Source organism: Lepidochelys olivacea (genome assembly GCF_965140295.1).
Source record: "Lepidochelys olivacea isolate rLepOli2 genome assembly, chromosome: 7".
Lineage (NCBI taxonomy): Eukaryota > Metazoa > Chordata > Testudines > Cheloniidae > Lepidochelys > Lepidochelys olivacea.
The window spans coordinates 51435945-51462163 of NC_140417.1; the positions used below are offsets into that span (position 1 = coordinate 51435945).

General features: G+C 59.5%; 1 protein-coding gene across 1 annotated transcript; it reads left to right on the forward strand.

Moving 5' to 3' along the window:
- The first annotated feature begins 665 nt into the window (after nucleotides 1-665).
- On the forward strand, nucleotides 666-26219 carry CDHR4 (cadherin related family member 4). The gene is made up of 20 exons (XM_084633079.1): nucleotides 666-786; nucleotides 1175-1195; nucleotides 3774-3976; nucleotides 5110-5275; nucleotides 5640-5728; nucleotides 6187-6282; nucleotides 6667-6770; nucleotides 13138-13274; nucleotides 13652-13835; nucleotides 14243-14393; nucleotides 14842-14938; nucleotides 16182-16400; nucleotides 17009-17148; nucleotides 18545-18695; nucleotides 19169-19383; nucleotides 19990-20129; nucleotides 20322-20363; nucleotides 22954-23041; nucleotides 23637-23670; nucleotides 24887-26219. Exons 1-20 carry the CDS (start codon nucleotides 732-734, stop codon nucleotides 24940-24942), a joined length of 2388 nt encoding a protein of 795 aa, XP_084489205.1. The 5' UTR covers nucleotides 666-731; the 3' UTR covers nucleotides 24943-26219.

Here is a 26219-nt window from a genome sequence, read left to right on the forward strand (position 1 = left end):
AGTGTGGGCCTGCCCCACGCCCAAGCTTCCCCATCAACCTGCCACCCAGCAGTCTCTGCAAGGAGTTGGATGGACCTGGGGCACAGTCAGGGGAGGAGAAGAAGGGCCCCTCATCACAGGGCTCAACCTGTGCTCATGGGAGAAGAGTCCCTGTTGTGGGGGCACAGCCCCCAGGGCTTGGCTGAACTGGGCTAGTGCAGGTCCCTGGGGTGGGTGGTGCAGACTTCAGGGCTGGGGGAGGCCCCTGGGGCAGGAAAGCAGACCTCAGGGCTCAGCTGGGCTGGGGGAGCCCCTGGGGTGGAGGGCTCAGACCCCAGGGCTGGGCTGGGCTGGGCTGGGGGAGCCCCTGGAGCAGGGGAAGCAGACCCCAGGGTTCAGCTGGACTGGGGGAGCCCCTGGGGTGGGGGGCACAGACCACAGTGCTCGGCTGGGCGGGGGGAGGCCCCTGGGGCGGATGGTGCAGACACCAGGGCTCGGCTGGGCTGGGGGAGGCTCATGGGGTGGAAGGCACAGACCCCAGGTTGAGGGCGGGTGCCCTGGCTGGGGCTGTCTCTGTGTGAGTGGGAGGCGTGTCCCTGAGCGCAGCTGGGGCCCGGGTGTATGAGTGCTGCACCTGGCGCTGCCCAGCATCCATAGCAACAGCCTGGCAACCTGCTCTGGCTTCCCAAACAAGAAGCAGAGCTGAGCTGAGCTGAGCTGCATCCAGTCTCGGCACTGCCCCTTGGGGAGTCATGGGGCCACGTGGGCACCAGTCCTTCCTGCTGCTCCTGGCCCTCTGTGCCACAGGTAGGCAGCTCGGTACCCAGTGATGGGCCACCCACCCAGTAACAGGGAGAATCCACCTGCCAGCCTCCCTTACCAGGGTGCTGAGGGAAGGCAGAGAGCATGGCTCTGCCCCAGGGAGCCAGCGCAGCCAAAACCCTGTGTCACTGGCAGCCCTCCTGCCCCAAGGAGCCAGCACCGCCTGAGCCCCATGGCAGCAGCAGTCCCCCACCCCAGGGAGCCAGCGCAGCCAATGTCCCATTGCATCGACAGGGTCTCCCCAGGGTGCAATCAGTGTTGAGGAGGTGCCCACCCAGGGAGGTGTGCCAGGGCCTGGGAGCAGCCGCAAATCTTGGCTGGCCAGTGATGGGCACGACCCATCCCAGATAACAGTGTCTCCTTCTGCTTCCAGGGGCCTTCGTCAGTGCCACAGGTAAGAACTGAGTGGCCAGGAACTGCCACCAGCAGCCCTAGTGCCCGGCTTGCCCAGGTGTGTGCGCGGGGGGGGTGGGGTGCGTGCGCCCACCCAGGTGTGTGTGTGTGTCCGCGGGGGTGCCCATGTGCATGTATGCCAGGTTTACGCTCCCCCTCCCTTCTCCACCCACTCGGACAGTGCTCCCGCTCCATACCCTTGGACAGCGCTCCCACTCTCCCTCAGACTGCACTCCCCCTCCCCCACCCACCCCTGGACAGTGTTCCCCCTCTACCTCCGCCCCCTCGGACAGCACTCCCCTTCCATCTCCACCCCCAGAACAGTGCTCCCCCTCCACCCCATCGGACAGTGCGCCCCCTCTCCCTCCAGATACATAGCAGAGATTGTGAGTTTATAGTTGCCAAATGTTCCTTTAGAAATAGTCCATAGGTTATAGTCCAATGTCCATATTCAGGATGACTCCAGTTAGTGACTGGGGATCCCAATTCTTATGGCTTAGGGTTTCCCCTTCTTGAAACCCAAAGCAGATCTGAGATGAAGATGGATCATGTCCCAGGGTTTTTATACATTTCCAGCAGCCTTTTGGCCTGAGAAAACAATAGGCTTAACTTTCCTTCTCCCAAACATCATGGCGATTAGCATAGGGTAATTTATCCATTAAACAGTTCAGATACAGGTTACCACAACCTTCAAAGAGACATATAGACAATAATACTATTTCACTCAAGTGTCTTCCTAAATACTAATACTCCTTTTTTTTTTTAATCTTTGAATCAAAGCCATAGTAATAGACAAGACTTGTTTGCTAACACCACAAGACCTGAGCAAACAGTTACCCTTCTATCTCTAACAATGCAGGCTTGCATTTCAAAGCTCTATTCATTTACATATCTTCATAGAATCATAGAATATCTGGGTTTGAAGGGACCTCAGGAGGTCATCTAGTCCAACCCCCTGCTCAAAGCAGGACCAATCCCCAACTAAATCATCCCAGCCAGGGCTTTGTCAAGCCTGACCTTAAAAACCTCTAAGGAAGGAGATTCCACCACCACCTTAGGTAACGCATTCCATTGCTTCACCACCCTCCTAGTGAAAAAGGTTTTCCTAATATTCAACCTAAACCTCCCCCACTGCAACTTGAGACCATTACTCCTTGTTCTGTCATCTGCTACCACTGAGAACAGTCTAGATCCATCCTCTTTGGAACCCCCTTTCAGATAGTTGAAAGCAGCTATCAAATCCCCCCTCATTCTTCTCTTCTGCAGACTAAACAATCCCAGTTCCCTCAGCCTCTCCTCATAAGTCATATGTTCCAGACCCCTAATCATTTTTGTTGCCCTTCGCTGGACTCTTTCCAATTTATCCACATCCTTCTTGTAGTGTGGGGCCCAAAACTGGACACAGTACTCCAGATGAGGCCTCACCAATGTCGAATAGAGGGGGACGATCACGTCCCTCGATCTGCTCGCTATGCCCCTACTTATACATCCCAAAATGCCATTGGCCTTCTTGGCAACAAGGGCACACTGCTGACTCATATCCAGCTTCTCGTCCACTGTAACTCCTTGGTTCTTTTCTGCAGAACTGCTGCCAAGCCATTCGGGCCCTAGTCTGTAGCAGTGCATGGGATTCTTCCGTCCTAAGTGCAGGACTCTGCACTTGTCCTTGTTGAAACTCATCAGATTTCTTTTGGCCCAGTCCTCTAATTTGTCTAGGTCCCTCTGTATCCTATCCCTACCCTCCAGCTTATCTACCTCTCCTCCCAGTTTAGTGTCATCTGCAAACTTGCTGACTGAGCAATCCATGCCATCCTCCAGATCATTAATGAAGATATTGAACAAAACCGGCCCCAGGACTGACCCTTGGGGCACTCTGCTTGATACTGGCTGCCAACTAGACATGGAGCCATTGATCACTACCCATGATCCTAACAACTCTTTAAAGTTTGGCCATGGGTCATGTCAGTCTGTGAGTTAATTAACTCTTTCTGACTCTGTGTCACCTTTCAGTGAGATGTATTACACTCATAATGTCACACCCTCCAACTGCACTCCCCCACCCCCTCCAGCCCTGTGGACAGTGTTCCCCCTCCCCTTCTGTCCCCCTCAAACTGTACTCCCCCTCTCCCTCCCTCCCCCTGACAGTGTTCCCCCCTCCCTCCGTCTTCCTGGACAGCAATCCCCCTTCCTCCCCCTGGACAGCGCTCCCTCTCTCCCTCCCTCCACCTGGACAGTGCTCCCCCTCTCCCTCCGCACCCCTGGACAGCACTCCCCATCTCCCTCCGCACCCCTGGACAGTGCTTCCTCTCTTCCACCACCGCCCTGGACAGTGGTCCCCATCTCACTCCGTCCCCCTGGCCCTCCCACATCCCCATACAGTGCTATCCCCTCTTCTCACTTGTCATTAACTGTACAGCCCACACAGGTGTGGGGTGGCCTGACCCAGGCCTTGTGCGCGCAGGCACCCCTGGGCACAGGTGCAGCCACACACACCCAGCTGTCCCTGATGATCTGGGGGTTTTGTGGATCCCCGCTGTGGCGGGGGCTGGGCGGGCTTATTCCGTGCCTCTCTGTGCCAGTGCTGTCCGGCCTGCCCACCACAGTGAGCGTGATGGAGAGTGCGGGACCGGGCACGATCATCGTGGAGTTCAACCTGACCTGCCAGAACGAGACCAGCATCCCCACCCCTGTCTTCACCCTGCAGAGCACCCCCCCAACCTACTTCTTTAACCAATCCATCGTTGCCCACCGTGCCAGCCCAACTCCCCACTACAGCGTGCAGGTACGTGCTGCAGCCCACACCCCCAGGAGGACAGACCTAGGCCCCAGCCGGCGGGGCATCCCAGCCTGGCAGTGCCCTGTGGGGCCGTGCTGGCAGGCGCAGACCCCAGACACCGTCAGCACTAAGCCAGGGCAAGGCTGGCCTGGAGGCCTGTGCTCAGTGGGGGCAGCGTCTGCAATGGGAACAAAGGGCCGATGCACCGTCACCCTGCCCCCAGGGGTGTGGGAGGGGTATTTGCGCCCCCTGAGGACGGCACATGATGCTGGGCAGTGAAGACTCAGGCACCAGGGTCCCAGGACAGCAGGCTAGCAGCAGAGCCGCAGGAAGCAGAGCCTGCACAGCGTCCACCATAGGCTCCCCATGGTGCCAAGGGGGCCCAGGGCTCTGCTCTTGGTGAGGAGCAGGCCCATTCCCTGCATGGCACCCAGGGGTGAGAGGAGGGCAAAGAGGGAGACACAGGAGGACTAGGAGGGGGCTGCGGGCTGGGTGTGAGGCTGGAGAGTCCAGAACAGGAGCCCTCGCTGCATGCGGGGTCAGGGCCGGGGAGGCAGGGCCTCATTACATGCAGGGTCTAGGGCAGGGGCCCCTGTTACATGTGGGGGTGAGGGTCAGGGCCCCAATACATGTGGGGTCAGGGCCCCATTACAAGCGGGATCGGGGGTGGGGTCCCATTACATGCAGGATTGGGCAGGTGGGGCCCTGTTACATGCGGGGGCAGGGCCCTGTTACATGTGGGGATGGGACCCCGTTACATGAGAGATTGGGGGGGCAGGGCCCCATTACAATGAGAGTCAGGGAGCAGGGGCCCCGTGACATGCGGGGTCAGGGGCAGGGGTCTGTTACATGCAGGATTCTGGGCAGGGCCCCGTTGCATGCCGGATTGGGGGGCAGGGCCCCGTTACATGCGGGGGCAGGGCCCAGTTATATGAGGGATTGGGGGGGCAGGGCCCCGTAGAGTCAGGGGCAGAGCCCTGTTACATGCAGGGTTGGGGGCAGGGCCTCGTTCCATGTGGGATTGGGAGGAGGCGGAGCCCCATTCTATGCAGGGTAGGGAGCAGGGCCTGCTGCATGGGGAAGGCTGGCGTAGCCTGTGCTCAGTGTCAGAGCCTGCTGAGTGCTGGGGTTTCTGTTAGATCACGCTGAGCCCCAGTGCGGCGCTGGACGCTCGGCAAGTCAATCAGTACACGCTGACCCTGGAGGCTACCTGCCCAGGGGAGACGCCTGCCAAAGGCCAGCTCTTCGTCCAGGTCCACACAGTGGATGGGCCCCCCCAGTGCATGGCCAGGTTTGCTAGCCAAGGTAAGGCCCACCCTGCGCTCTGCCATGCCCAGCCCCTGCGCTCTCCCATGCCCAGGCCCTGCATTCTGCCCCGCCCAGCCCCAGTGCTCTGCCCCACCCAGGCCCTGTGCTCTGCCCCACCCAGGCCCTGCGCTCTTGCCTGCCCAGCGCTCTGTACCCAGCGCTGCCAGGGGAGTTGGGGATCCAGGCTGGGATGGGGAGCCCTTCCAGGGCAGAGCGGGCACCTCTGGTGCTAACAGGACTCGCCTCCTGGCTCTTTCTGCTCTTGGCCAGTGGGACCCAGTGCAGAGCCAGGGGAGGTGGGTCCAGGGCTGGGGAGAGCAGCCTCTGAGCCCACTCTGCCTGACTCTGTGCTTTGCTGCAGTGGGGGAGCTGGTGCAAGTCTCAGAGGACGTGGCACCCCTGATGCCCATCTACACTGTGGTCTTGCAGCGGCCAGCTAGCGGACTGAGGGTGAGCATGGAGCAGGGCCTGGCCTCCCATCCCCGGGCGAGTGCTATGGGATGACCCTGCACAGTCTAAGCCTAGGGGGCAGGGGTCTGACAGGGCCCAGTGGCGGGAGAGGGGCTGTGGTGGCGGGGGGCTCCGATGCGGTCCAGTGGCGCGGGAGGGGCTTTGGGGGCAGGGAAATCCACCGAGGCCCAGTGGCGGGAGAGGAGCTGTAGGGCAGGGGGAATCCAACAGGGCCCAGTGGTGGGCGAGGGACTGTGGGGGCTGGGGGATCCACCAGGGCCCAGTGGCGGGGGAGAAGCTGTGGAGGCAGGGGGGATATGATAGGGCCCAGTGGCAGCGGAGGGCTGTGAGGATGGGGAGGATCCAAGGGGCCCAGTGGTGGGGGAGGTGCTGTTCTGGACTGGGGGTCTCGGTAAGGGGGATCTGGTTCTCTGGCTCAGCCCCTCTCTCCATGGCAGTTCACCATCAAAGACAATGACACACCCCTCACCATCGACCGCGCCGGGCAGGTGCTGGCACCAGGATCAGGCTTCATCCCAGCCCATGCCGGCCAGGTGAGTGCTGGGGTCTGGCCCCGCTTGGGCATCCTCCAGCCCTGCCTTCCCAGGGTAAGCCCGTCACCCCCAGGCCTGCTTCTGGGGCATGCCCTCCCCGAGAGCCCCCCATCCTCGGGTACTCCATCTACCCCCAGGCCCCTCCCAAAGCACCCCAACTCCTCTCCCTGGGCCATGGCTCTCTCCCCGCACCCCCATGGCTCTGGGGCTCCCCCTTCTCTCCAACCATCTGGAGAGAGCTGATCAGTGCCCATGGGGCTTCAGCGCCCCCAGCCCACAAACTCCCTCTCTGCCTTTACCCATGCGCCCACAACGCAGCACCAGAGCTGGCAGCATGGCCCAGGCCAGGGTCCTCCCAGCCTCACCCAGCACCTGTGTCTCCAGGCGTTCAGGCTGCAGATCCTGGTTACTGACAGGAGCGGGAGAAACTGCAGTGGGGCCGTGACAGTGACGGTGCTGCCTGTCCACCGCCCCCACATCAACTTCATGTAAGGGCACAGGGTGTGGGGCATGGAGGGGTGGGGCACAGGGGTGCTGGAGGCAGGGGTGTGGGGTAATGTTCCCAGGGTGTAGGGCATAGGGGGCAGAGGTATGGGGTGATGGGGGCAGGGGTGTGAGGTGCAGGTATTTGGGGCACAGGGGGCAGAGTTGTGGGGCTTGGGGACTTGGGGCACAGGGGTGCTGGGGGGCAGGGGTGTGGAGCGCAGGGGTGTGGGGTACAGGGTGATGTTTCCAGGGCATAGGGCACAGGGGGCAGAGTTGTGGATTGTAGGGATTTGGGGTGTGGTGGTGTCATGGAGTCACCGGGACGATGCTCTGGAACTACTCCATATGAAGCTCTGGGGGAGCCTCCTCTCTCTGAGCATACTGTTTCCAGGGCAAGAAGCTTACACAGCTTCCACCTTCCTGGATCTGACCTCGGAGCATTCAGCATCCCCTTCCACACTGTGCGCTTCCCGCAGTGAGTCCGCCTGGATGGAGTTCCTGGGGAAGTCAGAGGGCCCTGCACCCCAACTCTGCAGTCAGATGTGACTCTCAGCCAGCTGGTAAAACATAAGGTTTATTAGTCAACAGGAACACAGCATAAGACAGAATTCAGTGACTTTCAGCCAAGTCTATGTTGGGCGGGAGGGGAGCCCAGAGCCAGGGGTCTGGTCCTCCCACTGCGCCCCAAGCCAGCCAAGTCTGACTTTCTTACAGCTGCCTGACCCCTGCCCTGCCCATTGCTCCTCCTCTGGCCTTTGTCTCGCTTCCCGGGCCAAGAGTCACCTGGTTGCATCCCCCTACTAGGTCTCAGGTTACAAAGGGGCAGCCATAGCATCTGTGCAGGCAGCTGGAGCATCCCCTGCAAAAGTCACACATGCTTATTCCCACCACCTAGACATTAGTGCAATACACAGGGAAACTGAGGCACACACAGCATTCATGCAAAACAATAAGACTCACATAGGCTCACATACAACATAACAAGGGAAAATCCCCACTGTGTCAAATCTCTCTCCTCTTCGAGACCAAACTGAGCGGGGTCACTTTAGCCAGCAACCTGGAGAAGTTCAGGCCTCCCTCTCCGGGACAAAGCATCAGCTATAACATTTGTACTCCCCTTAAGATGGACCACCTCCTTCTCATAATCCTGGGAGGACAGTCTCCACCTCAGGAGCTTGGCATTGGACCCTCTCATCTGATGCAGCCACGGCAGGGGTAGTGGTCTGTGTACACAGTGAAGTGCCACCTAAATAGATTCGGCTGCAGCCTTTTAAGAGCCCACTTCATGGCCAGGCATTCCTTCTCTAGGGCTGCATAGCCCTGCTCCCGGGGCAGCAGCTTCCTGCTCAGGTATAGATGTGGTGTTTCTCCCCATTTGCATTGGCCTGCCTCGGCACTGCGCCCAGCCCTGTGTCTGGGGCATCTGTGAACACCATTAAGAGCTTGTCAAAGTCTGGGTTTCCCAGCACTGGGCCCTTGACTAGACCCTACTTCAGCATGCAGAGAGCCCTCTAGCACTGCCCAGACCAGACCAGCTTGTCTGGCTTACCCTTCTTGCATAGCTCAGGGATGGGAGCTGACACTTTAGCGAAAGTGGAGCACAAGCCTCTGGTAGTGCTCTGCCATCCCAATAAAGGCCTGGGTCTGTTTCTTAGTCTGGGGAGCAGGCCAGTCTTTGATAGCCCCCACATTGGCTGGCTCTGGCTTTAGGCAGCTGCTCTGTACCTTGTGGCCCAGGTACAACACCTCTGCCATCCCCACCTTGCACGTCCCAGCTTTTACAGTCAGCCTTGCATCCTGGAGGTGACTCAGCCCCATCTTCACCTGGGACACCTGGTCCTCTCAGGTCTGGCTAACGACATAAATATCATCAATGTACGCTAGGGTAAAATTCTCCATCCCCGTCAGTAATTGATCCATCTGGCACTGGTAGGTGACTAGCGCCTCCTTGAGGCCAAAAGGTAGATCCAGGGACTTGTACAGTCCCAGAGGGGGTGGTAAAAGCAGGTTGCAACTTGGCATCTGGATCCAAAGGCACCTGCCAGTAATAGCCTTTGGTGAGATCCCTGGTGATGGGGTACCGAGTCCCGCTCCAACTTGTCTAGGATCTCATCAGTCCTAGTAATGGGCAGGCACCAGACATGGTGATGTCATTGAGCTTCTGATAGGCCACACAGAATCGGATCGACCCATCTTTCCTAGGGACCAGCACCACGGGAGAGGCCCCTGTGGCTGGTGGATGGCTGGATCACCCCTAAAGCCAGCATGTCTCTGACCTTTCTCCCTCCAGGGCCTGTGCTGTGTTCCCCATTTCTCTGAATGGGAAACACCTGATGGGAGGGCTGGGTCCCATCTCCACTCAATGGACAGCTTGGTTAGTGAGCCCAGGCCTCTTGGAACACAGCTGTTGGTTGGAAAACAGCTGTTGGTACAAATGCACTGTCTCTTGCATCTCTGCCTGCTGGGCAGGGGTTAGCTGGTCAGAGAGGGGAATTGATTCCAGCAAGGGGCCAGCTCCTGTCTCAGGGAATAGACCCACTAGGGGATCTTCCCCCTTCTCCCACTGGCCACATATGGCCAGTAGAAGCTCTTCCTGTCACAGTACAGCTCCATTATACTGACCTGGTCCCCTCAGTGGCTGTGAGTCCAGTTGGGCAGTTCCACCACATCGTTCTCCTCATTCATCTGCTTGATGACCTTGAAGGGCCCATCCCAGGCACCTTGCAGCTTATTCTCCTCTATGACAGGCAGATGTCTCAAGACTGCTGTACCCTTGTCCCAGGCCATTTGCACCTCTGAACAAGGCAGCCCTGATTGGCAGCTGTCCCGCCCTGGCTGTGGTTCCCCACACTCAAATGGGGTCAGAGCCAGTGTGAGCCACCTCCCCCCTGTGCAGTGGGGTGGGGACCATCTCTCTGTCCCACTCAACTCCAGGGCTCTGGTTACAGACAGGCAGGTAACCTGAGCTTAGCAGCTCCTTAGAGCTTTGCATTTTCACTGACTGCTTCAGTCTCAGCCGATTGTTTCCCTGGATTCAAATTCAAATCCTCGGCCGCAGGGCCTGGATCCTGTCCCAAATAGACACAGTCATTCTCCAAGAGGAGGTCACAGCTGATATCTTGGAGAACCCCTACTACCAGCCAGCCCGACCCCTCCTGTCTGTACAGGGATCTGGGCCACAGGCATGGTGAGGGGCTTCATTCCTTGGACCTTCACCCAGGTCACACAGCCCCTCAGCATCTGGTGAGGCAGCACCACCTGGGGCCTGACAACAGTTCTCTCTGTCCCAGGATCTTGCCACTCCAGGAATGTCTCCCCATTGACCACCACCTTCCACTCCCACTGGGGGTCCTAGGGGCCTGAGCCCAGGAGAGGACACGCAGACATATGCTGCGGCCAGGGGTGAGAGCTAGTCTGCCACCCTGCCCATCAGACTAAACAGCTCTATGGCCTTGGGACCCAGGAAGGGGGCTAGACACCAGAGCTTTTCCGCAGGGCCAGCCTGGTTCCAATTGCCAGCCTTCCCAAAGGCAGCGAGACAGGCATCTACTTCTCCCCGCTCCTTAACCTGGGGCAGCAATTTAGTGTCGAGGTTCCCTGCAGAATTGGCACCCCGGGGTCTATCCCCACTCACCCCGGACTGGTTCCTCTGCCTCTCAGCTCAACCATCGCCACTTCATGCTGCCTCTGTCTCTCCTGCTGTTCTGCTTCATGCCTTCCCTGTCTCTAATGGTCCTCTGACTCCTTCAATCTCAACTCCAATTCCATCTGTCTCAGATCCACCAACAGGGAGCTGGTGGAGACCCCCTGCTGGTTGGGGACGATGGCAGAGGTCTCAGCCTGCCTGCTCCCAGCCTCTCTCGCGGCCCCAGCTGGGTCAGGAGCCAATGTGGACCCTGGGGCTGCCTGGCTGCTTCCAGCCACTCTCACACCCCCAGCTGGGTCAGGAACCAGTGCGGGCCCTGGGGCTGCCTGGCTGCTCCCAGCCTCTCTCATGGCCTCAGCTGGGTCAGGAACCGGCTCCTTAGAGCAATCCTCCTCTTCCAAGTGAGTAATCAGCTGTGTCTTAGTGATCTTTCCAATATGCAGCCGTTTCTCTCTGCACAGCTCTACAATGTTCTTCATAAGGAGATGATTATAGGCCATCTCCACAGTGTTCCCAAATGGTCATGGATTCACAGGCCTATGCTCTTTCAGCTCCCCACAGTCCCTGGGAACAGCCCTTCTCGGGGGTCCACTCTCTGTCAGGATTAAGCCGTAGGCTCCTCCACCTCCTGGAACTGCACCTCTCGGAGCCTTCAGCATGCCCCCTTTGTTTTACTGCTCCCCAGTCACGTACTGCAGGATGCTCTGTCCACGAGGTGCAGTTTATCCCACCTCTGACACCAGTCATCACGGAATCACCAGGGAGATGCTCTGGAACTATTCCATACAAAGCCAGCCAGGACTCTGGGGGAGCATGCCTCCTCTCTCTGAGCATACTGCCTCCAGCCAGCCAGACTGATTCGCTTCCAACTGCCTGACCCCTGCACTGCCCATTGCTCCTCCTCCAGCCTTTGTCTCGCTTCCTGGGCCAAGAGTCACCTGGTTGCATCCCCCTCCTGGGTCTCAGGTTACAAAGGGGCAGCCATAGCATCCATGGAGACAGCTGGAGCAGCCCCTGCAAAAGTCACACACCCATATTCCCACAACCTAGACATTGGTGCAATACACAGGGAAACTGAGGCACACACAATATTCATGCAAAATAGTAACTCACATAGGCTCATATACAAAACAACAAAAGAAAATCCCCACTATGTCACAGGGGGTGTGGGTTACAGGGTGATGTGCACAGGGGCAGTGCTGTGGGGTGCAGGTATTTGGGGGACACGGTGATGTTCCCAAGGCATAGGGGGCAGAGTTGTAGGGCCTGGGGATTTGGGGCGCGGGAGTGTGGGGCACAGGGTGATGTGTGCAGGTGTTATGCTTATAAGAAGCACACAAGCTCTTTTTCAGGGGAAAAGGCAATACACCGCATTTATTGAAGATACAACAATTAGCATATGCATTCAATCACACACACACACATTCTGTCCCGCAAGTCGACGTTATAGTTACCAGTCCACAGTCCGGATCAATCTAATGGCCCTAGGTTGATTATGGGTAGGGAGGAGCCGGGTTCTGCTGGTTGCGACATGATGCTCTGGGGAAGTCTTGGCAGGATGAACCCAAAGTTTCATGGCAAGGCACCCTGTATATATAGTGATTTTCCTTCATTGGGACCAATGAGTTTTGCACCGTCATGCTATAATCAATTGTTGTTTGACAAGTGCTTGTTTTCTTAAATTGTTTTTCTCATCCTTTATCTTGTTCTTTCATCAAGTCTCTCAGGGAGTTATCCCATGCTGGTTTTGATCACAGCTATCCTGTCCCCATTGATAGGTGCTTGTCTCATCTTTAGAGTCATCAATCTGCCCTCCTCTGACATTTCAGTAGGGGTGTGTTGCATCCTTCTAGCACCCTTGCATCTGTTTTAGGATCCTCCCTAGAACGTCTGGTTCGGTGAGGGCCTTCACACTTATCTCTTAACACACACATTCCTCATTCACACACAAAACAGAATTGATTTACACAGAACATTTTGAACAGGAACATCAAATTGCAATGCAGAAGAAAAACAATCATGGCTACACTATTATCTTATTATTCTTTATCCTTCATTCTAAATTATACAAAATACAAACAATAAATCCTACTACTACACAGGGGACAGGGGTGAGGGGCACAGGAGCAGGAATTTGGGGCACAGGGGTGAGGGCACAGGATGATGTTCCCAGGGCTTAGGGTGCAGGGGGCAGAGTTGTAGGGCATGGGGATTTGGGGTGTGGGGTGTGTGCAGTGCAGGGTGATGTGCTCAGGGGCAGGGGTGTGGGGCAAAGGTATTTGGGGCACAGGGAGCAGGGATGTGTGGCACAGAGCTGCCACAGGCACAGGGAGATAGATGTTCCCAGGGCATAGGGGGAAGATTTGGGGGACCAGAGGGCAGGGGTGTGGGCTAATGTTCCCAGGATTAGGGCAGAGGGGGCAGCTTTGGGGCACAAGGGTGCAGGGGGCAGGGATGTGGGGTGCAGGGTAAAGTTCCCAGGCGTAGGGCGCAGGGCTAGGCCTGGAGGGGCAGGCAGCAGAGGGCTGACGCAGGCAGTGCAGTGCAGCTGGGCAGCAGATCTGTCAGCCATGCCGGCGGGGCATCTCTTGGACAGCGCGTGGCAGCCCCGTCCTGCTGGGGGCCGTGAGGGGGACGAGGGTGCCTGGGGCAGGGGCTGAGTGGGTGCCTGATGGTGGCAAGGCCGGCGGTAGCTGGGCTGACCTCTGCCATGTGGTGGGCAGGGCAGCGTGGCGCAGTGTGGCCGTGCTGGAGAAGAGAGGCGCCATGCAGCTTGTCACGCAGGTCCAGGCCCAGGGGAACAATGTGCGCTACGAGATCATCGCCCCGGCTGCTCATGGGCTCTACACCATTGATACAGGTGAGCCACGCTGCTGCCCCAGGCCGGGCATATGGCCCCGGGGTTCCCTCATAGCATGGCAGGGCGGTGACGCATCTCTGAGATCCCCCAATATTGTGGCAGGGCCGTGGCTGGGGGGCATCTCTGGGATCCCCCAATACCACTGTGGCAAGGCCATGGCCAGGGACATGTCTCTGCCCTACCACATAACGTGCCAGGAGCATGACCACAGACATGTCTCTGCCCCCCACCCCCTAACATGGTGGGGCCGTGACGCTGGCAAGTTTCCCTGAGAGCAGCCCTTCCCTTCAGTCCCTGTCCCTGCCTGGGGGTGCCGAGGGCTGCAGAGGCCCCAGCCTGGTGCTGGGCACATGGTGACACCCTCCTGTCCTCGGCAGTGACTGGCGAGCTCCGCAACACCTACGAACTGGACCTGCAGCGCTCCCCAGAAGTGGCGCACACCCAGCTTCTGGTGCGGGCCTATGACATGCTGCACCCCAGCGACAGCGACATCATGGGCCTCAACATCACCGTGCTCCCCACCAACACATTGGCACCCCACTGCTCCCCCGCTGTCTTGCTGTAAGGCTCTCTGCCCCCACCCCCCAGCACGGCTGGGAGCCAGATTTTGCCCCGGGCTCTGCCCTGGCTCTGGGAGGGCAGTGAGGCCTAGTGGGTGGGGGTTGCAGGGGCATGGAGCCAGGAATTCTGGGTTCTATCCCCAGCTGTGACACACTCTACTTTGCAACGTTGGCCAGGTCCCTGTAGCTCCCCTTGTGGAAGGGGCTGCTGCCCCTGGGGCAAGGTGAGATCCTAGCTGCAGGTGGCCCTGGTTGAAGTGTCATGCAGACGGACCCTGAGTGCTGGCCATAGTGTGGCAAGGCTGCAGAGGGCACGCTTGGCACAAGGGCAGGAGAGAGTCCCCCTCCCTTTGCCCAAGTCCTGTTGGCCCCTTCCCCCACTGGTTACCCCTGCCCTCCTTCTGCCAGGGCTCAAGTACCTGAGGACACCCCCATCGGCTGGACTCTCGTGATGCTGACATGCACGGACCCAGATGCCAGCAACAGCTCCCTGCGCTACCAGGTGGAGGGTGACCAGCACTCGCGCTACAGCTTCCGCATGCAGGGCCCACAGCTGCAGGTGAGCCCAGCGGGCAAGGGCAGGGCACACCCGACCAGTGCCAGCGCCTTCTGCAGCCAGCAGGGCACCATGGGGCACTGCTGGGGCCTGGTCTGTGGGATCCAGACTGCCCCACCTGGCAACCCGCAGGGAGCTCAGCTGTGAACTGCCTGGGCTCTATCCCCAGCTCTGGGAGGGGGATGGGGGCTAGTGGTTAGAACTGGGGGAGCGGGGCTGGGAGCCAGGCCTCCTGGACTCTATCCCCAGCTCTGGAAGGGGAGTGCGGGCTAGTGGTTAGAGTGGGGAGGGAAGGGGCCTGGGAGCCAGGACTCGGGGTTCTCTCCCCAGCAGGGCTCATGTGCGGTTCAGGGGGAGGCATGGGGTGGCAAGGCTCAGTGGGCAGCCCTGGCTGTGGAGTTTCAGTGTCCAACCCCTGCAAATCCGAGCTGCCTGGGTTTGAATCCCGCAGGTCAACGAGACCCTGGATTACGACTCAGCTGCCAGTGCCCGCTTCCAGTACGTGGCCACCATCCTGGTGACGGACAACGGGCAGCCCCCCCTGAGCAGTGAGTGCCCCCGCTCTGCTGACCCCCGGCCTGGCCCAGGCCCCTCAGTCCAGTCGTACAGGCAGGGCAGGGGCAGTGGGTGCTGGGCAGCTCCAGGTATCTGAGGGCAGCACCAATCCCAGTGTAACCCTTAGCCAGAAAGTGCAGCCATAGGGGACACAACTTCCAGAATACAGTGGGGTCGCAAGGCCCCTCTTTACTGCCCACGGAGCTGTCAGCAAAAAACACCCTTTCCAGCCCCCAAGAGCCCAGCCCGGGTGTGTGGGTGTGTGTGGGGGGGGGTTGTTCCCCTCCATTCCCAGACAGCCCCCCATCCCTCCCCTATCCCCAGACAGCCCGGCCCCAGGGGATGGTCCCCCCACACCCCCAGACAGTCTGGCCTGGGGGGGACTGATCTACCCACCGACCCCAGACAGGCCAGCCCCTGGGGGCTGGTCCCCTCACATAGCCTGGCCCCCGGGAGCTGTTTCCTCCCCATCCCCAGATAGCCTGGCCCTGGAGGCTGGTCCTCTCTGTCACGGAGTCACTGGGCAATGCTCTGGAACTACTCCCTGTGAAACCAGTCAGGACTCTGGGGGACCCTCTTCTCTCTGACCATACTGTCTCCGGGGCAAGAAGTTTACCCAGCTTTGACCTTCCTGGATCTGACCTTGGAGCATTCAGAATCCTCTTCCACACCGTGCTTTTCCCACAGCGAGTCTGCCCATGCAGAGCTCCTGGGGAAGCCAGAGGGCCCTGCACCCCAACTCCGCAGTCAGACGTAACTCTCAGCCAGCATGCAGAACAGAAGGTTTATTAGTCGACAGGAACACAGTGTAGAACAGAACTTGTTAGCACAGAAATCAGTGACTTTCAGCCAAGTCCATCTTGGGGAGTCCTGGGCCTTCTCCTCCCCTTTGTCCTGCTTCCTGGGCAAAAGGTGTCACCTGGCGGCGCCCCCTTCCTGGGTCCCAGGTTACGAAGGGCACTGGTCATAGCATATATGCAGACAGCTGGAGCAGCCTTACCTGCCCCACAGGTCTCTGCCAAAGTCACAGACCCCTATTCCCACCACCGAGGTATTGGTGCAGCACACAGGGAAACTGAGGCACACACAGTATTCATGCAAAACAGTAAAACTCACATAGGCTCAACAGTAAGACTCACACACAACAGAACAAGGGAAAATCCCCACTTCGTCACACCCTCCATCCCCAGACAACCCGGCCCCACATAGTTGATCCCCCCGGCCTCTGTGATGCAGCCCATGTGCCTGTGCTGGTGACGGTGACTCCGAAGAACGAGCACTCACCTGCATGCCCAGCCAGTGCCATGTTCAGTGTGCCAGAGGATGCTGCCTTCGGCGACACAGTGGGCCGGGTGAATGGCACGGACCTTGACTACCCCTTCGACAACATTGAGTATAGCATTGCTGGGGGCACCGGTGCCAGCCCGCCTGCCTTCTACATTGGCCCCCGGACCGGTAAGCCACCATGCCAGTCTGCATGGGCCTGTGCTAGCCTCTCCCACCTGTTCCTGAGCCTGTTCCCCTGCACCCGCCCCCATTACCCCTCCCCCACCCTGCCCCTTACTCCTCCAACCGCCCCCATTACCCCTCCCCCACCCTGCCCTGCCCCTGTTACTCCTCCACCCGCCCCATTACTCCATCCCTGTCCTGACCCCATTACCCCCCTCACCTTGTCCTGCCCCTGTTACCCCTCCACCCGCCCCGTTGCTCCATCCCCGCCCTGACCCCATTACCCGACCCTGCCCTGCCCCCATTGCCCCGCCCTGCCCTGCCCCCGTTGCCCCACCCCACCCTGACTCCATTACCCCACCCCCACCATGCCCTGCTTCCACCCCCATTACCCCACCCACCCGTTTTCCCTCCACCCGCCCCCGTTACTCCATCCCCACCCTGACCCCTTACCCCACAACCACACTTACCCCTCCACTGCTCCCCCACCCTGCCCTCCAGGCAGCCCCCTCCCCACCTGACCCTAGCCTGGACCCTGAGTCCCTCTCTTGAGGAGCCCAGGCTGTGGGTGTCTCCACAGGATGTTTCTGCATTGCTGCTCCTATGTCATGCAGGTGAAATTCACGTGCTCAGTCCCCTGGACTACGAGAGCAAGCAGGTCTATATCCTGACCGTGCAGCTGCGGGACATGGCCAATGATGCAGACCCACATCACCAGCGCAGTGCACTGTGTGACATCACCATCCAAGTGCAGGTGATGCTCCGCTGCGCGCTTCCTGGCCAGCCCCGGGGCCGGTCCCACAATGCATGTGCACCAGGGGTCTGGTTAAGGTTACTCAGGCCACCTTAACTCTGGCGTTCCCTAATTCTGGAGCGCTTGCTCTGCCAGCTAAGCCTGTCCTCGGCCTGGCGGTTCGGTCTGTGCCATTCCAAGGATTCCAAGGAGAAAACAGATCAAATCCCGTGCAGGTATCTGCTAGGAGCCCTGGATGCCTGGGTTCAGCCCCTGGCCACAGGAGGGCAGCGTGCTCTTTATTAGCACAGGGGTGCTTTGCCTTTCCACAGTGCTCAGGTAGGGGGTGTGGGGGTAGTTCTGCGGAAGCCTCCCTGGTTATCTCTCGAATCAGCCCACTCTTCCCATGAGCCATGACAGCAGCCAGGCACCTAGAGCCCTGGCGTCCCCGGCCAACCCTGCCAAAGGCCCAGCCGGGAGCCCTCTGTAAACCTATGCCCGGTGCGCGGGGGGGCTCACGGACTTGCCTGCCTCCTGAAGTGGAGGGATGAGGCTCTGCCATGTGGCTGTGATGGGAACCCCGGTGGGTGGAGAGGCCAGACCAGGCTGGTGATGAGGCTGCAGGAGGCTGTGGTGGTGCTGTGCAGGGATGGGCTCTTCACAGCTTCGGGGCCCAGCCCACCCAGTCTATTGGCAGCCAGCTCCCCAGCTCTGACCAGAGACAGAGAGCAGCATGGGGCCCCTCTGCCCCCCACGGTGGGCTTGATAGAAGCTGGGGGGCAGGGAAGAAGCAGCCCATGGGCACTGTGCCATCCACAGCTCTTCGGTGGAACCAATAGAAACATGGGTTACAGGCTGCTACCGGCGTGGCCCTGCCCACACCCACTGGCAATGGGGCTGCCCCTGGGGTGCCACAGGGTGCTGCCCAGTGTGGCCCTGCCCGTGCCCACCTGCAATGGGGCTGCCCCTGGGGTGCCGCAGGGTACTGCCCAGTGCGGCCCTGCCTGTGCCCACCAGCAATGGGGCTCCCACCCCACCTCCCTCCTCTAGCACAGATCTGCCTGGCAGGAGTGAGAGGTGAATCCAAGCTGGTTGCGAGCACAGTATAGGGTTGTGACACACATGGTACTGCTCTGGCCCTGCCAACAGAGGGCAGTGCCCTGGTTTAGCGTGCTATCACTGTGTTTCTGGGATGTCATGCTGCCCTGGTGCCTAGGTCCTGTCCTGCGGCCTAGTTCGCAGGAAGGAGAGCTGGGAATGTGCCTGGCTCAGGGATGGCCCATTGCCCTGGCCCGGGGCTGACCTGCCTAGCCTGGGGAACTCTGATCCCGCCCTGGGCCCCGAGTGCCACTGCAATGCCACCCACGCCACAGCCCTGGGGTGGCTGTTCCCAGCACAGGCCTCCGTGTGCCCCCAGGACACCAACGACCAGCCCCCGCGCTGCATGCCCCCCTTCCAGGAGTTCTTCATCTACTCCACCCGGGACCCCAGCCTGCCCCTCGTGCAGTTGCAGTGCTCCGACAAGGATGAGAGCACCATGCTGCCCCTGACCTACACCCTTGTGGGAGGTGAGTGGGTCACGTTTCCATGCCCCTGGCCTAGCACAGGGCAGGGGGGCATTTCTGTGCCCCTGGCCTAACCCTGGAGAGGGAGCGGGGCATCTCCATGCCCATGGCGTAGCCCTGAGAGGGGGAGCTGGGCATCTCTGTGCCCTTGCCCTACCTGTTGGGGGAGGGCGTCTCTATGCCTCTGGCCTAGCCCGGGGGGGGGCGGGGAGGCTGGGGCATAACTGGGTGTTTCTGTGCCCCTACCTTACCTGTCAGGGGGGGAGGGAGGAGGCTGGGTTTGGGGCTCGTAGGGGCTCATGGCTCACTCGCACTCTGTGGGGACCTGGCAGGGCCTCGGAGGTAGTGTCTGCAGTGGAAATAAGGGGGCTCTGTGGTGGGGGCTCTCCGCACTCAGGGTGTGGGGCAGCATCCCCTCCCCACTGCTACCCCAATGGGCGGTGGAGCCCAGGCTCATCAAGGCCTTTCCTTGCCAGGCAACACCAATGGGCACTTCCGTCTGGCGGGCAGCACCCTGCTGCACTCTGCCTTCTCCGACCCACCCGACAGCATCAGTGAGCCCCGTACCTTCGAGCTGCTGGTGGAGGTGACAGACAGCTTCAGTGCGCCACGCCACAGCACCACAGCCACGCTGGTTGTGCATGTGACACCCTGGGCCACTGCCACGCCCAGCGCCACCACCATGCACACGGTGAGCCAGGGAGCTCTGGGGTGCCCCCAACTCATCCCCCCCATCAGCCTGCTCTGTTCTCCTGAGGGAGCCCTATGGCCCAGGGTAACTCCCCCACCCCCAGCCTGTTCCAGCCCCCCAACCTGGCTGCCCCATGGTTTCTGCTTCCCGCCCCGTCCATGTCCCCTCTGGAGGGCTGCTCCTATCCCCATTTGTTGTGGGCACGGCCCCCGGCGTTGGCAAGGGGACAGGGATGAGCCTGTGGTTGAGGTACCCGCTGGCAGACTGGGCTGACCTGAGCTTGTGCTGGGATGGGTGAGGGGGGGGGTGGGGGGGTAGTCTCCTTTCCTAGGGCTCCAGTCTGTGTCCTGGAGTCACCCTAGAGCCTACACTGTGCCAGACTTTCCTGGCCCCCCCTTTTCTGGCAGGGTGTTGGGCACAGGGAGGTTATGCAGCCCTCCTGTGACATGGTGCCCCAAGCTGCGCTGGGGCCCAGTGCCCCGTGTTGCAAGTGCATTGAGCTGCTTTGTCCCATGAAACTGCTGCCCACAGCCCGCAGAGCTCCCTGCCCACCATGCCCACACCCCATCTTGCCAGGCCTCCCATCACTTTGCTCTCTGCTGGCAGACCCTGCGGAAGGGGCCGCTAGTCGTCACCCACACCGAGTGGTTCTGGGCACCCTCGCCTTGGTTTGTGGTGGTGCTGACTGTCTCTGTGGCGCTGCTGCTGGTGGTGCTGGCGTGGCTGGCCTGGAAACTCCTGTGCAGGTGAGTGCTGACATGCAGGGTGGCGTGGGCAGGGCTGCCAGGCAGGACACACCCTGCCATGGCCAGGGTCCACCTGGTTAGGAGGGGCTTTCAGGGCTCTGCCAGGGGCAGCAGCCCACCTGCTCCTGACCCGTAGGGCAACAGGGGCGCAGACCCCTGCCCTTCCCCACTCCCCTGTGCTCCTCATTGCAGGTCTGCTCCGGGCAAGTCAGCGCAGCCACTCCTACAGGACAGGTGAGAGCCTCTCCACGCACCCCTGGGCACCATTGGGGCATTGGCCCAGCCTGAGGAAGCGTAGGGGACCCAGCCCTAAAGCTGGGTGTTGGGGACCCCATTGGAGCCAGTCCTGGGCCAGGGCCCTTCCTGTTACCAGATTTGCCCGTTACTATGGGGTATGTTCATTTATTAGGGTTACTCTTTGGGGATGGGAGGTGTCTATAATTCTATCAATGTACTGCTTATGTCACTTGTGTTTTCAAAAGGAGCTCTACTTCTCCCTTCTGCAAGTCCCCTCTCAAGGGAACTATCCTTCAGGACCTAGGTTCCCCAGGACTGGGCTCCTCCAGCCCCAGAATCAGATGAACACACACACATACACATTAACAGAGCAAGTCTGAATGGACCAAGTCAATCAGCACCCTCAAGCTGACCCCTTTTATGGTCCTGGACTCAGTGGGCTGGGTCAAGCAGGATTTCCAAGCTGCCACCCTTTTATGCCCCTGGACTCAATAGACTGGGCCAAGCAGCACTTCCAAGCCACAAGTACCGCACTGGAATAGAGTACACCTGAGCAGGCTGGGTCAAACAGCACTTCCAGGCTGCCACCCTCATATGTCACAGGTTCAGCATGTCCTTATCCCCACTTTCACGTTACAATTGAAAAGTAGTAACCCACTTGATGAGCAAACCCCACAGTATTTTTGGGTGCTACAGGGATCTTTAGCTTAGGTAAGAGGAGCGTTGCTGCAGAGTAAATGGGGGAGCCAAAAAAACAAAAGAATAAAGTTCAGAGAGAGACAGAGGGAAGCAACCAGCTTAACCATAAAAGTTATATATTGAATAATAGTGATAACTACACAAGGAGAGCCTAAACAAACACAACAGTTACATTATTAAAGATTACAAAAGTCAGGTATAGAAAACTATGCCTAATCAAACAAGTCAGGGTTAAAAAGTTATACCTGAGGTAGAAAAGAAAACAGAGAGAGAGCGAGCTGGGGTCTTACCACTCCATGAAGCTTGAACTGGTCGGGGTTCCCAGGTGATGGTGGTAGCTCAGGGTCCTGAGTGCTGGAGAGAGGCAGAGCCCCCAGCACAATCAGGCAGGAGAAGTAGTCCCAGTGGAACTCATACAGAGTTTGGATCCAGGCATCAGAACACGTACTTGAGTGTGAGTAGGGGGTTTTTGTAGGGAACGGTGGTTCAAGGGAGAACACTAGATTTGTTTATGGGTATACTAATGCCTCAAGGGTTTTCTTTAGGCTAGACAATAGGAACTGATCATTCCTGGCTATGGGTGGTGTTCATTCAAGGGAGTTTACAATGCAATTTGGCAGCTTCAGTATTTTGGATGTCAATCAAGGATTCATTACTAGAATTGGTCTGATAACTGCTGAGCTGGGTGTGTGCAGGCGTGGGTTCATTAACATCTGGAGCTGAGATCCCCCGTGATGCAGTGCTCCCCTGCTTTTCTGGTCCCAGAGTTCAGTGCAGTAATCTCTGTTCTCCATTCTGTATGCTAATGGAGATGTCTCCCTGTCCCATCTTTGATGCAGCTGAGGCTAGGGGAGTTGCCTTAATCCTGTCACCCTTGTCAGGAGGGGTTTAGGTGTGTCTCCCACTGCCTTTTCATTACTCTCTGTTGGGCATGGCTACCCTGGAAACTGTCAAAATGCTGGTAATCCACCTCCATGAGCGGATTAGCTCTGAGCACTGGGAGCACGGCTCCCAGTGCTTTGAGCCTGTTTACACTAGCACTTTAAAGCGCTCTGACTTGCTGCGCTCAGGGGGGTGATTTTTCACACACACATGCTCCCCCCCGAGCCAGCAAGTTAGAGTGCTATAAAATGTAAGTGTAGCCAAGCCCTAAATCTTTCCTCCGATCGGTTTTGGTTCAAACAGAGGCTGGGGCGAGGGGGTGTCCTTCATGAGTCAGACAGGCTGGATACTGCGCCCTGGTTCCCCAAGAACACAGAGCTGATTGGTATCCTTCTGGGGGGGGAGGTCCGCTCCGTCTCCGGGGCTGGGCCACATTGGGGCTAGACATGCTAAGCTGGGACTGCTGGTAGACAGCAGATCAATCTGGGAGGGGCTGCGCCTTTGCCATGGGTTGGCACTGACCCTGGACCCTTTGCCATGGTAGGGGTGCTGTGCTGCTGGAGACCTGAGAGCTAGCTCTGGCCACATGTGGGCACTGAGTGCTAGGCTGCCCTGCTAGAGCAGAGGCTGGGACAGCCCCACAATGAATGGCACCTGCCTCCCATAGGGCCCTGCAGCTCCTGGGGGGCTTGGCACCCTACCGCACCATGCTGTTTCCCTATGCCCCTCTCAGAATGACCAGCCGTGTGCACCACAGCCTGCCATGGTGCCTGTTGCCTGGCATGGGACCCAAGCCTCACCCGAGGAAGCTCCTTGTGCTCCGTATCCTGAAGGCACTGATGGCAGGGGCTGCCCCGCTGCCAGGCTGGGAGCTCCAGTGCCTAGCTACAGTGCCTTGGCATCCAGCAGAGGGTGCTCAGGCTGTGGGAGGGGCACATGCCAGCACAGGTGGTAGGTGCCTGGCTCTTTGGGGTCCATGCCCTGACTATCCTCTCACTCCCCTCAGGGCCTTGTCAGACCCACATGTGGCAAAGAACAACACAGCCCCGGGAGAGCTGGACAAGGAGACAGGCCGCGCCAGCATCCTCAGCTTGGTACAGACACCTCATCCGAGCATGTGCCAGGCAGGAGCCCTGCCAAGGCTGTCCCCAGAGCACTGCACCCAGCCTGTGCACCTGCCAGGCCCCTACTGCCACCTCACCCCCCGAGCCTGGCACAGCCTGCAGTTGGCATGGCCCATGACAGCTCCCCCAAGAAGTTGGGCACCTTCCCCTGCTTGCCTGCCCTGCCCCCAGCGCCCGCTGCTGGCTCTGTCCCCGCAGTGTGCCTGCCCCGCCCCCCAGCATCCCCTGCTGGCTGTCCCCCCGAGTGTGCCTGACCCGCACCCCAGCAGCCCCTGCTGGTTCTGCTTTCCAGTGCACCTGCCCTGCTCCCCCAGCACCCCCTGCTGGCTGTGCCCCCCAGTGTGCCTGACCCGCACCCCAGCAGCCCCTGCTGGTTCTGCTTTCCAGTGCACCTGCCCTGCTCCCCCAGCACCCCCTGCTGGCTGTGCCCCCCAGTGTGCCTGCCCCACTTTCACAGCACCCCCTGCTGGGGGAAGTCGGTGTTGCCTTATCCGTACAGCTCTGGCTCTCAGGTGGAGTTTGGGGCTCTGCACTGAACAGCCGCTCTCTGCTCTTCTCTCCACAGCAGGAGCAGTTTGATGGCCGTGCCCAGGACCCCAGTGAGTGCCAGGCCGGGGCCCTTCCCCCACCTCCTCCAAGCCAGTTCCGGCCCCCTACATTCTACCCTCTTCTTCCAGCCAATGCAGGCCCTCTGCCCTCCCCAACCTCCTCCAAGACCGTGCCAGGCTCCTGCCCTCCCCCCACCTCCTGCCAGTCAGTGCCAGCCCCCTTCCCTCCTCTCCCCACACCTCCTCCCAGCCAGTGCTGTGCCCCTCCACTCCCCTCCCACCCCTCCCAGCCAGTGCAGGCCCCCTACCCTCCCGCCACCTCCTCCCAGCCAGTGCCAGCCCCCTGACCTCCCCTCGTCCTCCCAGCCAGTGCCAGGCCCTAGCCCTCCCCCACTGCCTACCAGCCAGTGCTGGCCCCCTGCATCTCCCCTTCTCCCAGACAGTGCAGTGCAAGCCCTCTGTCCTCCCCCACCTCCTGCCAGCCAGTGCCAGCCCCAGCCCTCCCCTACCTCCTGCCAGCCAGTCCTCCCCACACCACCTCCCAGCTAGTTCCAGCCCCCTGCATTCCACCCCCTCCTCCCAGCCAGTGCTGGCCCTCTCCCAGGCAGAGCAGGCCCCCTGCCCTCCCCCACCTCCTCCCAGCCAGTGCCATCCCCTGCCCTCCCCCACTTCCTGCCAGTCAGTGCCAGCCCCCTTCCCTCCCAGCCAGTGCAGGCTCCCGGCCCTCCCCCACCTCCTCTCAGCCAGTGCCAGGCCCCCTGGCTTCCCCCCACCTCCTCCCAGCCAGTGCTGGCCCCCTGCCCTCCAACACCTCCTTCCTTGGAGTGCCAGCTCCCTGCCCTCCCCCACTAAGCAAGAGGGCATGGCTGGAACCAGGGCTTTGCAGGCGAGGCGCCACCCCATACCAGAGTCTTGCCCCCTCTTGGGCTGTCAGGGAACAGCTGTGCATGTGGGCAGGGGTGGGCAAAGGGCCCGTCACCCCCCTACTTTGGAGAACTTGAGCACATCTGGGGCACTAAGATAGTTGAGCCCTTGCCTGCCCCATGGCACCACAGGGGCGGCCATGCCACATCTGAGCGCGGGCCCTTGGGGCAGGGACAAAGTGCCACTCCCACTTGGCCCCTTTTGGTCGCTCATGTCCCCACCCACGTTACAGCCCTTCCAGCCCCACAGCCTGTGTGCAGAGCCTGGTGGCTGACCCTGGCGAGAGCCCAAGAGGGAGGTGGGCCCTGCCCAGGATGACGTGCACCGTGCTTTCTATCTCAAGTTACAGGTCAGGATTACCTCTTCAACAGCAGCACCGGAGCGCGCCGCTGGGTCTGAGCAGGCACCGCCCCCCCTTGGTCTGAGTGGACACAGCTTCCCCCGCCCACACACACACTTTCCCCCTGCACTGGGTCTGAACGGGCACTGCCCGCCCCCTCGAGTCCGCCCAGCACAGCCTCTGCGGACAGGCCATCTAGAATGGGCCAGGCTGTAACTTTCTACTCTGTGCACTAACCAAGGACCATCTGCATAGGGTCCCAGACACCCAATAAACCCTCCTGCTTCTACCGCGCTGTCTAAGTCACCACAGTGCCGGGGGTGCAGTGCTTCCTCTGGGAGTGCAGGTCTCCCTCAGTGCCCATCACAGAACTACTTGCTGCAGGGAGCTCACAGAAACAGGGGTTAGAGGCTCCAAGGGTCGGACCCAGGTGGTGGTGAAGCTGCGTGTCTTACCCTAGGCAGCAAGAGCCTAAAGGGGCTGGCACACTGAGGGGTCCTGCCAGGACAACTCCAGAGCCAGGAGGCTTGGTCCCACCCAACAGAAGTGAAGTCATCCTGGGTAAAAGGGGCACCAAGTTAAGTGCAGGATTCGCTGCCATTCAGGCCCGGCTAGAGGAGAGCAGAGGGTATAAGGGGCCAGCCGTGACCTGTGTCGTTCACTACACCGAGCAGTGACTGGAAAACGGGAAGAGCCATGTGGGCACTGCCAACACAAAGGGCTGTGGCTCAGGCCAGAGGTGCGGAGAATGGCATGCAGGGGAGGAATCTGCTGAGGTGCCAGTTGGATTTTAGCTTTAAAATCTAACAAACAGGCTTCGCCAACTGGCTCACAATGCACGGGACAGCAGCGCCTGGCACAAACCAGCCCCTCTGCATCCCTGAGCAAACCAACAGCTACCAGCCACCCCAACTATCCTGAGCAAAGTACTGACCCCGCCCAAACCTCCCTCTTGACTATCCAGTGCCAAATACTGTCCACCAGTCCCCCCGCATTGTCGTGAACCAAACACCAGCTGCTAACCCCCCCTCCTGACTGTCCTGAAAAAAACACCACCAGCCAATGTCACCTGACTGTTCTGAGCCAAACACTGACCACCGCCCCTCCCCCAACTTTTCACCTAAGATGCCTGCTGGAACTAAGAAGGACAATACTGGGGAAAGGATTGGGCCAAGACAAGGAAGGAGTTTAGTCTGTGAAAGAAACTTTCTGGAACATCTCTGAGGGTGAGATTTACTTGTAAACAGTTTCGTAATGCATTAGGCTTAGACTTGCATGTTTTGTTTTATTTTGCTTGGTAACTTACTTTGTTCTGTCTGTTATTACTTGAAACCAC